We start from the raw sequence: 14,256 nt of genomic DNA, 5'->3' as shown, positions 1-14,256 counted from the left end.
CAGAACCAATTCCTGTCCACAGTGGCGTCCTCTCACTCGGGTTCTCACAGACCCCCCTTCCCGTGTCCCCCAGTCCCTCTCAGCTCCATGTCTCCTGTCCTCCCAACAGGCCTCTAGGTCTCCTGAGCCTGGGGCTCACCCTGGCCTCTGGAGGAGCGAGCCGCTTGGTCTGAGACCCACAAGGGGCCTCGTGGGAACAAGACCCCTGGGGCAGGTCCATGTACCTGTTTTTGGCTTCCTCCCACTTTTGTGACCTCAGGACACAGCTGCCCTTCTGATATCAGCCTGACTCTCATGGAAGTCCCTGAGGAGGGGCTGGGCCTGGCTGTTTCCCCAGGGACACGGTGGGGGAGGGGGCTCACCCTCCCCGTGGTGGGAAGGCAGTGAGAAGGGAAGCAAGTACCCAGCGCGTGCACCTCTCCTTCCGGGGCCGGGTGAGGCCGCCCACAAAGGCTGACTGCTGGGTCCTTTGAGGCCATGAACCAGGCGGTAATGCAGCCTCCCGCTGGGACCATGGCCACCGGTAAACAGAGCTGTCGTTGAGGACGCCTTCAACAGCTGCAAGCTCGGGCGGGAGGGCCAGGTGCCCCGCACTCCCACAGCCCCTGCCCACTCTGCCTTGCGTCCCGCTGGGCCACAGAGCCCCACTGGGCCCAGACCTCCCCCCAGCCTGGACCCGGTGGCTCACTGGAGCCCACCTCCACCCTGCGGCAGGCACGCCCTTGGTCAAGGGTGGGGACCTGCAGGGCCTCCCCCCCAACCTGCCCTGTGCAGCAGTGCCAACTGTGGTCCTTGGCCGAGGGCCACGGGTAGGCCTGCTGCCTTGTTTCCGGCCAGTGTTCACTTTGGGAGAGTGAGGTGGGCAACCTGGTGCCAAGAGGGGCCCTGGGGCTCATACCGGGGGGTGACACAACTGTTTTGTTACCTGTAAAGCAGGGGTGCCACGCTGAACTCCCGGCTTTGCGGGCACTGGTCACAGGAAGCAGAGACTTCTGCCAGTGGGGGTCTCAGCCCAGGGTGGGGGGCGAGGAGGGCAGGCTCTGACAAACATTTCAAAGTGCCCCAGCTCACTGGCTCGCTTGGAGCAAAGTCTGAGTTTTTCCCTTTCTCGCTGATCCGTGACGACTCGGTGCAGCCTCCCTGCTGCAGTGCAGGGCCTCGCAGGCCTGCTTGGGCAGCTAAGCTACTTTGCAGAGCTAGATGCCAGGCAGGGACCCTGCACACACGACAAGCCACTGCCTGTGGCCAGCACCAGCCGGGCCCACCTTCCTGGACTAGTGCAGGGGAAGGGGCTGGTCCCCTAAGCTCTTCAGGAACTATTACTTTGACATGCTGACTCACGCTTCAGGTCAGGCTCAGGACTGCAGCTGCAGACCACTCTCAGGGTATGGAAAGACTCATCCCTATGCCAGCGTGCTATCTACCAACCGTTTCACCCCCAGATTAAGTGTACCGTGAAGTGCCCTAATGCTGCAGCACGCCAGGAAACGGCGCTGTCATGAAGTACACGGTGAAGAGCAAGCACAATCTCTCTAGGTAGAAATGACCAGGGGTTGCCCACAACATCCATGGGCTGGAGAGCAAACGAGGGTAAGAACCTCACTGAGAAAACCAGAATCGAGAGAGGACCCGTGGCCACAGCGAGAGAGACTGTCCATGGCGAACATTACGAAAACATAACGCAAGCGTACTGTTTTTGAAATGATTGATTAAAAGTGTGACTACATGCAAGTTAACTGTTTTTTTTTTTAATAAGTTTTTTTTTTTTTTCCCCTCCAAACAAAATTCAAGGAAAAGTACAAGCATTTGTTCAGCCAGGTGTACCTATCTGTGGTTGCCCAGAGACCTGGGCGCGGCCCTCGTGTCTCCACGCGGGTCTGTGAGCTCCTGGGGCCAAGGCACCAAGGCAACAGGCGCCAGGCCAGCGCGGTCTCCACAACAAGCCGCAAGCCGCTGCCGGGCAGGGCCCCGTCCTGCTCCGCCCGCCCCGCGCCCACCTCTCTGCAGCCGGGCGCCGCGGCCCCACGCGCTCGCCCACCTGCCCACGACCCGTGCGGGCCTGAGGACCGAGGAAGGGGGCAGGCGGCCTCCAAAGCTCAGGGGGCGGGCCAGGCGCCGCCGCCCCTCGGCCCCCGATCCCCGAGGGAGTCCGTGTGAACGGCGCCGAGCCCCTCCTCCGCTCCAAGACTCCGCAAGATGAGCCTGGCCGCCCTCTAAAAGGCGCACAGCGAGGCCTGGGCCCGCGCGAGGGCCACGGGGCGCGCCCCGCCCGCCTGCCCGGGGCTCGGCCGGCCCCCGCAGCGCCCCGCCCGAGCCCGCGCCCGCGCCCGCGCCCGCGCCCCGCCCGCGCCGGTCCCCGCGGCACTGCGGCGGTTACCAGGACGCCGGCCCCGCCAGCCAATAGCGGAAGGCTGTCGGCGTGCTCTGAGGAGCCAGCCAATGGGAGCACAAATCAATCATTTGAAACAGCCAATGGTCAGAAGACCGCAGAGCGAGGGGGGGAACTTGGATAGGGAGTGCAGAGGCCGCGACGGACCAATAAAGAGCGAGCGGCGCCGCGAAGGCGGGCCTTGGGCAGCCCGATTGACGGGGTTACAGCCAATCAAACGAAGCCGCCTGCCAGCCTCGCTCTGGACGCCCAGTAAGAGGCTGGCGGGGGCGGGCGCGGCGGGTATATAAGCGCCGGCGCAGCGTCGGTTGTAGCACTCTGCGCGCCCGCATTTCGGCATTCGTTCGGCTCTTTCCTCCGCAGCCGCCCCCGCTGCAGCCGCCGCCGCCGCCATGAGGGAGATCGTGCACCTGCAGGCCGGCCAGTGCGGCAACCAGATCGGCGCCAAGGTGAGCGGGGACGTCTGGGCCGGCGCGGGTCCTCCGGGCGGGGCGGGCTGGCGGCGGGAAAGATGGCGGCATCCGGCGGGCGGCGCCCCCGCATTGCGGCCCCTCGCGGCGCCGCAACCGGGGTCAGGGCGGCGGGCAGCGGCTGGGGTCTGTGGGGACGGCCGGGCGGCGGGGGAAGGGAAGGCCGGGCCGCGCCGCGCCGCGCCGTCCGGGGCGGGGTCGGCTCCGGGCACCTCCGGCGTGACTCAGCCCTGGACCGGCCCGCCCGCGTCTCCCGTAGTTTTGGGAGGTGATCAGCGACGAGCATGGCATCGACCCCACCGGCACCTACCACGGGGACAGCGACCTGCAGCTGGAGCGAATCAACGTGTACTACAACGAGGCCACCGGTGAGGCCCCGCGCCCCTTCCCCACCCCCGTGCCGCCCCGCGGCCCTCCCCTCGCTGACGCCCTCCCGCCCCCCAGGTGGCAAGTATGTGCCCCGCGCTGTGCTCGTGGACCTGGAGCCGGGCACCATGGACTCTGTGCGCTCGGGGCCTTTCGGGCAGATCTTCAGGCCGGACAACTTTGTCTTCGGTGAGCCGCGGATCGGGGTGGGTGGCGGCCGATAGACAGGACGGCGCAAAGGTCAGGGGGTGCCCAGTGTCGCCATCTTCAGGACTCGCAGAGCCGAAGTTCTGATCCACTCTGTATCCTCAGTAGAAGCTGGGTTCCAGGACGCCCTCCTCCTCTCAAGAGTTAGTCAATCCCCTCACCTAAAGCGGCTTTGCCGAGAAGGCCCAGCTGTCTGCCTGCCGGGAAGGAGCAGGCAGATGTAATCTCCCTGCCGGGAAGGCTGAGCTGGAGGCAGTGGCAGCTCGTCTGCTCTTGGGAGTTGGCAGAGGCTGCCCGTGGGAGGGGCTGGTTTGTTGTTGAACCGTGTTAGCGGGTTTCCTCGGGTACGTCGCTACCGTATCCGTCTGGGGGCCTGTCTGCTACACCCGCGGGGTGGGGTTGTGCGTCATCCACACGGTGTGTCGTTTGGCCTTTTTGGCACGAGTGATCAGTGGTGAGCACACGCCTGGCTGAGTAGCAACCGGCTGCCCTCTCTTGCAGGTCAGAGCGGTGCCGGGAACAACTGGGCCAAGGGACACTACACGGAAGGGGCGGAGCTCGTCGACTCGGTGCTGGATGTCGTGAGGAAGGAGGCGGAGAGCTGTGACTGCCTGCAGGGCTTCCAGCTGACCCACTCCTTGGGTGGGGGGACTGGGTCTGGGATGGGCACCCTCCTCATCAGCAAGATTCGGGAGGAGTATCCAGATAGGATCATGAACACCTTCAGCGTGGTGCCCTCGCCCAAAGTGTCGGACACCGTCGTGGAGCCCTACAACGCCACCCTGTCCGTGCACCAGCTGGTGGAGAACACGGACGAGACCTACTGCATCGACAACGAGGCGCTGTACGACATCTGCTTCCGCACGCTGAAGCTGACCACCCCCACCTACGGGGACCTGAACCACCTGGTGTCGGCCACCATGAGCGGGGTCACCACCTGCCTGCGCTTCCCGGGCCAGCTCAACGCCGACCTGCGCAAGCTGGCCGTCAACATGGTGCCCTTCCCCCGCCTGCACTTCTTCATGCCCGGCTTTGCCCCGCTAACAAGCCGGGGCAGCCAGCAGTACCGGGCACTGACGGTGCCCGAGCTCACCCAGCAGATGTTCGACGCCAAGAACATGATGGCCGCCTGCGACCCGCGCCACGGCCGCTACCTGACCGTGGCCGCTGTCTTCCGGGGCCGCATGTCCATGAAGGAGGTGGACGAGCAGATGCTCAACGTGCAGAACAAGAACAGCAGCTACTTCGTGGAGTGGATCCCCAACAACGTGAAGACGGCCGTGTGCGACATCCCGCCGCGCGGCCTGAAGATGTCGGCCACCTTCATTGGCAACAGCACGGCCATCCAGGAGCTGTTCAAGCGCATCTCGGAGCAGTTCACGGCCATGTTCCGGCGCAAGGCCTTCCTGCACTGGTACACGGGCGAGGGCATGGACGAGATGGAGTTCACTGAGGCCGAGAGCAACATGAACGACCTGGTGTCTGAGTACCAGCAGTACCAGGACGCCACGGCTGAGGAGGAGGGCGAGTTCGAGGAGGAGGCGGAGGAGGAGGTGGCCTAGAGCGGCCGGAGCCAGAAGGCTGAGGCCGTGGGAACTCTTTATTCACTCACAGCCCGCTCTGATAGTCTGTCTCACTGTGTGTGTGTTCTTTCCTGTCTCGACATCGCGTGCTGTACAGCCACCACCATTAAAGCGTTTTCATAGTGTCTGGCCACGCCTCTCCAGTTCCTTCCGATAGGCCCTGCGGGTGCTGTTGGCGAAGGTCAGTGCGTAGTTGTCCTGCATGGCTGCGAGGGGGATGCTGCCGCTGAGCCCCTGGGCTCACTGCGCGCATGGGGAGCGCGCAGGGCTGCTGCGGGGGCCGGGGGCTGCCTCCCAGAGGTGGGCCCAGCCTGTGCACAGGAAACCCCCAGGAGGCCAGCGTGTGGTCTGCAGGCACTTGGCCTTTTGGCTTTTAGTCAGGGTTGTCAGTGAGCCCCTTCCGCACTGGGGAAGCGGAGGCACTGAGGGAATTTTGGGTTATCCTGTCCCAGGGGAACCTTGCCTGAGGTTAGGCCTGGCTAAGAGGGCCCAGCCCCTGGCCCCGCCCCTCAGTGGCCTGTCGCCACGACCTCTTCCAGGAGGGGCCCCCCCGCACTCACATGGTATGAAGCCCATGTAGAAAGGGATCAGGCCCTGGCTTCTGTAGACGCCGTTGCTGGGCCAGTGTGTGCTGGGCAGCCTCTCGCCCAGGGCACAGATGGGATTTCTGAGCAGAAACTAGGGAGACAGGCAGGTCAGCGCTGCCATGTCCTGCCTCCCCAGCTGGAAACCACGGAGCAGAATGTCCCGGGGGCGCGTGGCTGGCATTCTGGAAAGTGAGTGGCTCGGGTCTTCCCTTCCCACAACACTCCAGACCTGGGAGCCAAGACCTAGTCAGAAGGAGATGGCTTGGGAGGGGCGCGGAGCGGAGGGGATAGCCTCTCTGGGCAGAGCGTCCTCCAGGGAAGCCAGAGGGTGGACACGGCCTTGCTCACCCAGGGGTGGTGTCCACACACCTGGCTCTTGTCGAACTCATCCATAGCCTGTGTGACCCCATCGCGATAATTCATCCCCATCACCCAGGCAAACCGAGGGACAAAGCCTGCGTAACCTGGGGAAGGAGGAGATCAGGGTCCCCTGCAGGTCCCCACTTGCCCCGGGGGTCTCAAGGCAGTCTGTGTAGGCTTCTCCCTCTTCCTAAAGAGGAGTGGGCCCTCAGAGCGCCCACCCTTGGGAAAGGCCCACGGGCAGCCTCACTTGCTCTCCCCCAGGCCCTTGGGGCCTTGGTGGGGAGGGCACGCACCTGAGATGGCCTTGCGCTGGATCAGCTGGGGGTGGTCTAGCTGGGGCAGCCTGTGGAACCTGCCCACGTCGAGTGTCTCCTGCCAGTGGGCGAGGGGTGGGGACTCATCCCTCCTGCAGTGGTACAGCTGGAATGGGGAGGCATGGGTCACCGCCCAGCCCCCGCCCAGGTCTGGCTGGGGTGGGGCCTGGTGCCCGTGTGCCCGGGGTGCCCCTCAGTTACCTGGTACTGCCCGGGGGCCTCGCAGGCAGGGGCGGTGCTCTTCCAGACCTCTTCCCCTAATGCCAGCCGCAGCCCCGGGTGTCCAAGGTCCCTGGAGTCCCCCTTCCTGCCCGGGGGGCAGGGGGCATAGGGGGGATAGGGCATGAAGCCTGCAGGCAGTGGGACTTGCCTGGATACATTCTCACCCCCCAGGGACCCCTGGGCATCCGCCTCCTGGGGTGGGAACCGGCCCAGCATCTCAAAGTTCTTGTAGGGCTTCAGACCTGTGTGGGACAGGGCAGCCTTGAGCCACAGCAGGCAGGAGAGCATCCTGGGGCATGGCGGGGCCGGGGCTGGGGGCGTGGGCGGCTCACCAGTGTAGTGGGGTATGTAGGGCTCGGTCAGGTCACGGCAGGGCACAGACGGTGGCTTGGGCTCGCTGAAGTCCTCGACGAACCGGGGCTTGGCGATGGGGGCCAGCACGGAGCAGGGGCTCTTCTGCACGCTGGGGTCTGTGAGCAGCTGCGCCGTGGTGCGCCCGTAGGTGTCCCCCACCCGGTAGCGCAGCTGCGGGTAGAAGCCGGCATAGCTGCAGAGGCGAGAGGGCGAGGCCGGGCCCCGCCAGCATGTGTGGGTCTGGCCTGCTGGCCTCAGACGAGAGCCTCCACCTGCCTGCAGAGCGGGGTCACGGCAGCCCCGCCACTTGGGGCTCCTGGGGCTTGAGTGGGCCGCTCAGGCCAAGCACCAAGAATAGGCCTGGCCCGTGGGAGGGGAGCTGCGTCGTCCTCCCCACCGTCTGCGGGCCATCCGCCACCCATTTTCCAACAAGGGGCCGAAAGAGAGAATAGGGAGCTCTGCCCGCCAAAGCGTCGCAGGGAGGAGACGGGCTGGGCCTTGGGCTGAGGCACACGGGAGCCGGCAGGATCCCGGGAAGGTGTGGGAGGACGCTGCTCGTGGGGGAGGTTCAGGCCTGTGGGGAAGTGGCGTGGGCGCCATGGCTAAGCCCGGAGGAGTGGCCTGTGTGCCAGCAAGGGGTGTGTGTTTCTTTTTAAAACTTGCCTGGGGGCACAGTGCAGGGGCACGGGCTCAACCCCTGGTCTGGGAAGATTCCATGCACCACGGAGCAACCCACAGGCACGGAGCCTGCCTGCTGCAGCTCCTGAAGGCTGTGCGCCTGGAGCCCGTGCTCCGCCAGACAGCACTGCGCTGAGCAGCCGGGCACTGCCGCGGAGCGGGGCCTCTGCTCGCCACGGCCAGGGAGAGCCCGTGCCCAGAGACCCAGCGCGGCCACAGGTAGCAGATGCCAACATACATACATAGGCAATCTATCAAAACACCTGCTCAAGTGGATGCAGGTCAGTCAGCGAGCTGAGCGAGGCTGAGCCTGAAGGTCAGGGCCTCTTCAGTGTCCCCGGGGTTGCCTCTGTTCTTACTAGCCTTTTTCGGCGTGTGGTCTGAGTGTGTGTCAGTGTGCACACTGTGCGTCAGCGAGGAGGCCCATTTCTGCTTATCTTTGGTCATGCTGCGTGGCAGGCAGGATCCTAGTTCCCCAACCAGGGATCGAACCTGTGCCCCCTGCAGTGGAAGCTCAGTGTCTTAACCGCTGGACCCCAGAGAACTCCCCATTTTTGTTTTTGATGTGAGGACACTAGCAAGGCGGCCTGAAGGCCATGCCTGTCAGTTCACCCCAGGTGCTCATCTCCTCTTTATCTTTTTATTTTTTCATGTTTTGGGGGCACAGGGCATGCAAGGTCCTAGTTTCCAGGCCAGGGGTCGAATCCTTGCTCCCTGTGGTGGAAGCAGAGTCTAACCCCTGGGCGGCCAGGGCTGTCCCAGCTCAGCTCTCTAAAGCGGGACACACTCTGGAGGGAGAGGCCAGTGCGCCCAGCTGTCACGCCGTCCCCAGCCTCTGCTCTCCGCAGACGTGCGCCCACCGGGCAAGGCTGCACCGGTAGGGCGGGCTGGCCAGGCCCCTGCAAACCTGCCCCGGCTTTCCTGGCTGGCCTGCAGCCTCACCCCACTCCCCGGGCACCCCGGTTCCCAGCTCCTGCCCAAGGACCAACCCCCACCCCCACCCCTGCTCTGGCCTCAGCTTCCTGGAGACACAGCTCTGGGGTCCCCTGACGCCCCAGCCATGCTCCGCCGACCCCGGGGACCCCAGGCCCGCCCCAGGGCCGTGGTGCTTACCCAGGGATGTAGTGAGGTTCTGGCGAGAAGAGGTTGTGCTTCTGAGTGGCTGTCATTATGCCTCCGTTCTGTGGGGCTGCCCCCAGCCCTGCGCCTGCGCCTGCCACCTTCCAGAGAGGAGCCCTGTTGCCTGGCAACCATTGTGAGGAGGACTGACTGCTGAGTCGCCCTGCCTGCAGCACTGGTGAGCACTCCCACCTCAAGGCGGGGCCACAGGCTGGGGCTGTCACACTGGGGAGGCCCCTGGGTAGAGAGGGGCAGGCCCCTGCCAGGAAGCTCACAACCCGCAGGAGGCCGGGAGCCCGGTGAAAAGCAGCCCCTCGGGGTGAGGCTAAGTGAGCCCCCTCCTCATGCACGAGGCGCTGGCCACTCTGGAGGCACCGCCACGAGGTTCAGCAAGCGAGCCTCCTGAGGCAGGGGGCCACTGGGACCCTGTCCTCGGGGGTCTTTGCTCTGGAGCTGGCACTGCTCTTTAAGTCTCCAAGTCCGGTTCTTTGCGACCCCAGGAACTGTAGCCCACAGGCTCCCCTGTCCGTGGGACTTCCTCAGGCAAGAGGACTGGAAAGGGTTGTCATTTCCTTCTCCAGGGGGTCTTCCCGACCCAGGGGTCGAACCCATGTCTCCTGATCTATCACTATTTTCCATTTAAAACAAATCCTGATTTTTTTGGGGGGGGTGTGTAGGGAGGACTTTCTAAGCATAAAAATGAAGACAGGTAGCATAAAGGGGACGGTTAGCAGGTTCAAGCACATGTCAAACAACAGAATAATCAATACTGAGACAGGTGACAGGGCCGGGGAAGTGTCTGCAGCGAGTGCTGCGTGCAGATACGGTATCGGTAGAAACAAGCTCCCAAAGCAAACCCATGGGAAGTTAACACCCAACAGAAAAGCCCGTGAAGCGTGCCCACAGTGAGGACAGAGCCTCAGTTGAACGAGTGAGGGCGCTGGCGGCCTGACCTCACCAGCACAGAGACCACCTCTCACGTGGGGACGCCGGTGGCCGGGCTTTGACCCGCGGCTTCCACTCGGTCCCGAGGAGACGGCCCGCGGAGCACAGGTGTGCGCGTCATCCGCCGCGGCAGGGTTTGTCCCGGGGAACCCGAGCTGCTCCCCAGGGAGCGACCTTGGAGCAGGCGGGGAGCCCCTCGCCCTGATTAAAGGTGTGTTTCCTCAAGCGAGTCGCTACCGCTACCGACAGGAGCGCCAGGCAGGCCCGGCGGCGCCGGATGGGGGGGCCTTGGAGAGGGAGAGACGGGCGTGCATGGGGGACTGGGGGATGGGACATCCTTGGCTGCGCTGCCCCGGTGAGGCCAAGGCCGGGGCCGGGGGCGGGTCGGCTGGTCGGCTCCGAAAGGCACTGCGGGGGCCTGGCGCCCACCTGGACTCCCGCTCACCCGGCATCGTGCCTTCGCGTTTCAGCCTCAGCAGCCCTTGTGTCTGTGATGACGTCCAGGCTCTGTGCCCCCCAGAGGACAGTGTCCCCCAGCCTCACCTGAGCCGCCAGGCCTGCCTCCCCCTTCCCTGGGGAGTCCCCTCTGCCCTCCCCCATGTCTCCTTCGGCTGGCCCTGCAGGCTCAGCAGCCCACAGCCCCCGCCTCCCTCTCCACCCTCTGCCAGAGCCTCAGTCCTTCCTGAGCACTATTAGAGTGGGCCCTAGAGCCCCGGGAGACCCAGAAGTCCAGGAGATCAGACGGGTTGGAACAAGAAAGGGGAGGAGGGAGAGAGGGCAGCGGAGTTGAGAGTCACTGGGGCCTGCTGGCCGTGGCTGATCCCAGGCCAACCCACCGTGCGGGTCAGCGGAGGGGTCACTTCTGGGCTGGACAGTGCTTCGCAGGGAGTCCCTGGCAACGGGGGACCCATATCCAGTCAGTGAGGTCACAGAGCCCTGTGATGTCCCTAGGGGAGGGGAGCCAGAGGCCCTGATAATGAATTTTGACCAGAAGGCGGTGAAATTCCTGGCAAATTTTCACATCAATGGAGGCAGACACTGGACGCATGGCTCCCTGAAGCAGAAACCACCTGTGACTTCCCAGTAACTGCCCGCGCGGTGGGCTGGCTAGGGGGCAGTGGCCTGGGCGGCCCTCCGGCTGCGTGGACGGTGGCTGCTCGTGTCTCCCGCAGGCTCGATGCTGCTGTGCTGTTGTCAGGCCTGGAGCTAGGGCTGGGGGCCACCTGGAAGGAGATGTGGCCCCCAGCAGTGCAGGAGCTCCAGGTGGGGCTCAGGACGCAAACCAGCCCCCTCCCGGAGCCCCTCACTTGGAACCTGAGGGAGCTGTGTAAGTGAGGGCTCGGGCTCCCCAGCCCCGGGCCGGTCGGGGGAGCAGGCGGGGCGGGTGGGGGCCGCTGGGAGGACCCAGGCCCAGGGCTTGTTCCACCAGTGCTGGAGCAACGCCCGCCTATCCTGACCGACCTGCATGTTCCCGGCCCCACCAAGTATCAGGTGCCAGATGCATCGCTGCGAGAGTCCTCCCCACACCCCCACTTCAGCATTGGCCGCAGGCACCCCACCCATGGTGCGTGCCCCTCCCCCTGCCCCCCACCGCCCGCCCTCTCACCTGGAGAGGGACCCCTGGCCATAGGCACCCCTGTGACCCTGTCCCCACTGCAGAGGGCGGTGGCCGCAGGGCGTGGCAGACTGTGTGGTTCCAGAGTGAAAGCCCCTTCACCCAGAAAGCTGACTTCAACCGAGAGCAGAAGGTGGGGGCGGGCCTGGCAGGTCCTGGGCTGGGCGGACCCCCCGGGGGGGCAGGCCCGCCTCAGCCGCATCTCTCCACAGTGGCCGACGCCTGCCCACTATCAGCTGCCCAGCCCGCCGGCCTGCCCAGCCTTCAGCCTCAGGGGCCGCCCTGCCTCCAGGCCACCTGAGGCCCGAGCCCGCCGGGGGGTGCCGCAGGGCTGGGGCGCAGGGCCCCGGACCCAGCCCCTCCTGCAGGCCCCTCCGCCCACAGGGGAAGAGACGGGCCCTGGCCCCAGCACCTACAACATCCTTCCGGGCTGCCGTCTGAAGGGCCCGTGCCCACCCGCCTTCTCCATGGGCCGCTCGCCCCTGCTGGCCTCCTGGCTGGGCTCCTGTAAGGTGGGGGGGAGGTGGGGGGCGGGAGGGGTGGGCCTGGGTGGGAGGGGTGGGCGCAGTGACTGCACCCGCCCCCCCTCTGCAGCCTGCACCCCAGGCCCGGCCGCCTACGACGTGGAGGACTGCTACAGCTCACGGTTCCCCTCGGCACCTGGGGTGGTCATCCAAGGCGTGCGGAAGCCCAAGCGCCACGACACTGGCCCCTTCTGTGCGCTCTAGAGCCCGCGGGGTCCACCCAGCCTGCCGGGTCAGCACATGAAACCCTGCCCCCCGGGGCCTTGCTGGGCCTCCCTCTGGAACTCAGTGCCCCCACCCCCGGCCTGGCCTTCTGACTCTCTGGGCACTTCTGGTCCACTCTCCTGACCAGCCAACCCCTCTGAGCTGTGGACGAGGAGGGGCCATCCCCTTGCTATATACCAAGGTGCTGTTGGTTCGTCCGAGTTGTGTGTGTGTGGCGACCACTGGCCCTTCCCCTGAGCCGTCCTGCAGAGTGGCCTGCAGCGGACCTGCTGCGTCTGCTGTCCCCTGGCCAGGTCCCCTTCTTTTTTCCCTTCAGTGCTCTCTTCTCTAGAGTGGCTGGGGTTGCAGCCTGAGCCTGGTGGGAGGGGTCTCTGGGCCGTGTGGATGCCCCCACCTAGCTGTGCCAGCCAGTGGAGGGATCCAGCTGCTGGTCTTCCTAAGGGTCGGGCTGCTTGCTGAGCTGAGGAGTCAACTGTTCGGGTGGAGGTGGGAGTCGGCTGCCGTCCTGAGGTGGGGTCAGCCTGCTCCCCAGCCAGGTAAGGCCCAGAGGACCTGCTCATTAGGGCCTGGCTCCACTTCTCCCTGCAGCTGCCCCAAGACCCTGTGAGCTCAGCCAGGGTTGTGTAGACCAGGCTGCAGCCAACAGATGCCCTGGGCTTCACCGTGAGGCCCTGCCTCACCCACAGCAGTGGCCTGGCATGGGCTCGCATCGCCACCACCCTGCCCTCCTGCCCAGGGGTCGGCCCCAAGCCTGCCTCCCTGCAGGGGCCTCCTGCAGTTTGCGGTGTCTCCTGTCCCTGCACCAGCTCCTCCAGGGGCCTCCCCGTGTCCCCGAAGCCCTTGGCCAGACCCCTCCTCTGTCTCTTCTGTCCAAGCTCAACCCTTTCAACAGGCACCGCGAGAGCTACTCCCACGGTGCTGGCATCATCCCTCTCCACAGGGAAGCCAAGAACAAGGGAGCATGAGCGCCATGCACCTGGGACCTCCCCCAGCGCCAAACCAGCTGTGGGTCGAGCCTCAGCACCCTGGGAATCAGAACGGTGGGACTGCAGGCTGTGGCACTGGGCCCTGGGCTGACCAGCGGGCCAGAGGGCAACAGAGTCAGAGCAGTGGCGCCTGGCCCGAGGTCAGGCACGAGGAGCCCTGCTCACAGGTGCGCCGCCAGCAGCTCCTAGGACTCCAAGCCGGGAGAGGGACCAGCAGGGAGGACGGAGCAACGCCCCAGCTGGGCTGGGGAGGGCAGGCTTCTGGGGCAAGGATGAGCCAGAGTTTGCTGGGCGGCAGGAAGGGGATTTCTGGCAGAGCAAACCTTGGAAGCAAAGGCACATGGAAATGGAGCAGATGTTACATTTGGTGCGGCCAAGCTCGGGAGGGCGCAAGGCTGATGGGACAGGAGGGGGCTGGCGGGATCGAGAAGCTGCAGAGGGCTGTGTGGGAGTCCAGGGGCTTGCACACTCAGTAAGGGAGCCCGCGGGTTGCACGCTCAGTAAGGGAGCCCGCGGGTTGGACGCTCAGTAAGGGAGCCCGCGGAGGGTGCAGAACAGGCAGTGTCTCCCCCCTCTATGGGCTTCTTGTGTTGCAAGGGGGGCTGTTGAGTGGGGCTGGACCTTAGCCTGAGGGCCTGGCACTTTGGGTTAGTCAGGGGGTTAGATGCTCAAGGCAATGAGAGGACAGCCACCGTTGTCACAGTGTCACTGCGTGCCCAGGCCTCTGCTAGGCACGTCCTGCTTTGAGGCACGTCCCATTAGTTTGGTCTTCGTGACAGTTCTGTGGCGCGGGCTTCATCAGGTTGGACAGGGAAGAAACCAAATTCCAGGATGAGAGGGTCCTGTGGGCGCTAAGGTCAGCAAAAGGGTTTTTCATGAGTATTAAAACGCAGATCCTGCGAGCCGCAAAGACCCGGCACAACCAAATCAATATTAAAAAAAATAAAAGGCACTTGGCGGCACAGTGGTTAAGACTCCACACTTCTAACGCAGAGGGGTGCGAGTTTAACTCCCCGGCGCGCGGCCAAAGATTTCTTAAGTAAAACGCACCCGGCGAAAGCATCGGTCCTGAATCTCCTGGAGCAGGCCCACCCGCCGGTGGCACGGGCCCCGGCGCTCCAGCCCAGCGCTGGCGCCCGCTTCCCCGGGGCCGCTCCGGCGTCCTGCTCGGCGAGAGGAAGCCGGGCCCGGGAGGCGGGGCGGGGCCGCGCAGGAGGGCGGGGCGGGGCCGCGCAGGAGGGCGGGGCGGGGCCGCGCAGGAGGGGCGCGGCGGGCCCGGTGGGCGGCGCTTCGCCGGCGACCCGTGCGT

At 65.3% G+C, this 14,256-nt stretch overlaps 3 protein-coding genes across 4 annotated transcripts; 2 read left to right on the top strand and 1 right to left on the bottom strand.

The window, feature by feature from the left end:
* The first annotated feature begins 2,701 nt into the window (after window positions 1-2,701).
* Window positions 2,702-5,140, top strand: TUBB4B (tubulin beta 4B class IVb). The gene is made up of 4 exons (XM_027966055.2): window positions 2,702-2,838; window positions 3,119-3,227; window positions 3,304-3,414; window positions 3,934-5,140. Exons 1-4 carry the CDS (start codon window positions 2,782-2,784, stop codon window positions 4,992-4,994), a joined length of 1,338 nt encoding a protein of 445 aa, XP_027821856.1. The 5' UTR covers window positions 2,702-2,781; the 3' UTR covers window positions 4,995-5,140.
* On the bottom strand, window positions 4,929-8,716 carry CIMIP2A (ciliary microtubule inner protein 2A). 2 transcript variants are annotated; one of them, XM_027966056.2, is made up of 7 exons: window positions 8,647-8,716; window positions 6,834-7,048; window positions 6,481-6,743; window positions 6,259-6,385; window positions 5,972-6,066; window positions 5,576-5,693; window positions 4,929-5,221 (listed from the first exon to the last, which is right to left on the bottom strand). In XM_027966056.2, the coding sequence occupies exons 1-7, from the start codon at window positions 8,700-8,702 to the stop codon at window positions 5,133-5,135; spliced, it is 963 nt and encodes a 320-aa protein (XP_027821857.1). In that variant the 5' UTR covers window positions 8,703-8,716; the 3' UTR covers window positions 4,929-5,132. The 2 variants fall into 2 exon arrangements, with proteins under 2 accessions (XP_027821857.1, XP_042101293.1); XM_042245359.1 differs by lacking the exon at window positions 5,972-6,066.
* Window positions 8,717-9,611: 895 nt separating this feature from the next.
* Window positions 9,612-14,087, top strand: STPG3 (sperm-tail PG-rich repeat containing 3). The gene is made up of 6 exons (XM_027968309.3): window positions 9,612-10,680; window positions 10,770-10,924; window positions 11,027-11,161; window positions 11,257-11,345; window positions 11,425-11,719; window positions 11,807-14,087. The coding sequence occupies exons 1-6, from the start codon at window positions 10,574-10,576 to the stop codon at window positions 11,938-11,940; spliced, it is 915 nt and encodes a 304-aa protein (XP_027824110.1). The 5' UTR covers window positions 9,612-10,573; the 3' UTR covers window positions 11,941-14,087.
* Window positions 14,088-14,256: the final 169 nt, after the last annotated feature.

The sequence above is a fragment of the Ovis aries genome, chromosome 3 (genome assembly GCF_016772045.2).
Source record: "Ovis aries strain OAR_USU_Benz2616 breed Rambouillet chromosome 3, ARS-UI_Ramb_v3.0, whole genome shotgun sequence".
Lineage (NCBI taxonomy): Eukaryota > Metazoa > Chordata > Mammalia > Artiodactyla > Bovidae > Ovis > Ovis aries.
This window is presented reverse-complemented; position numbering and strand designations above follow the sequence as displayed.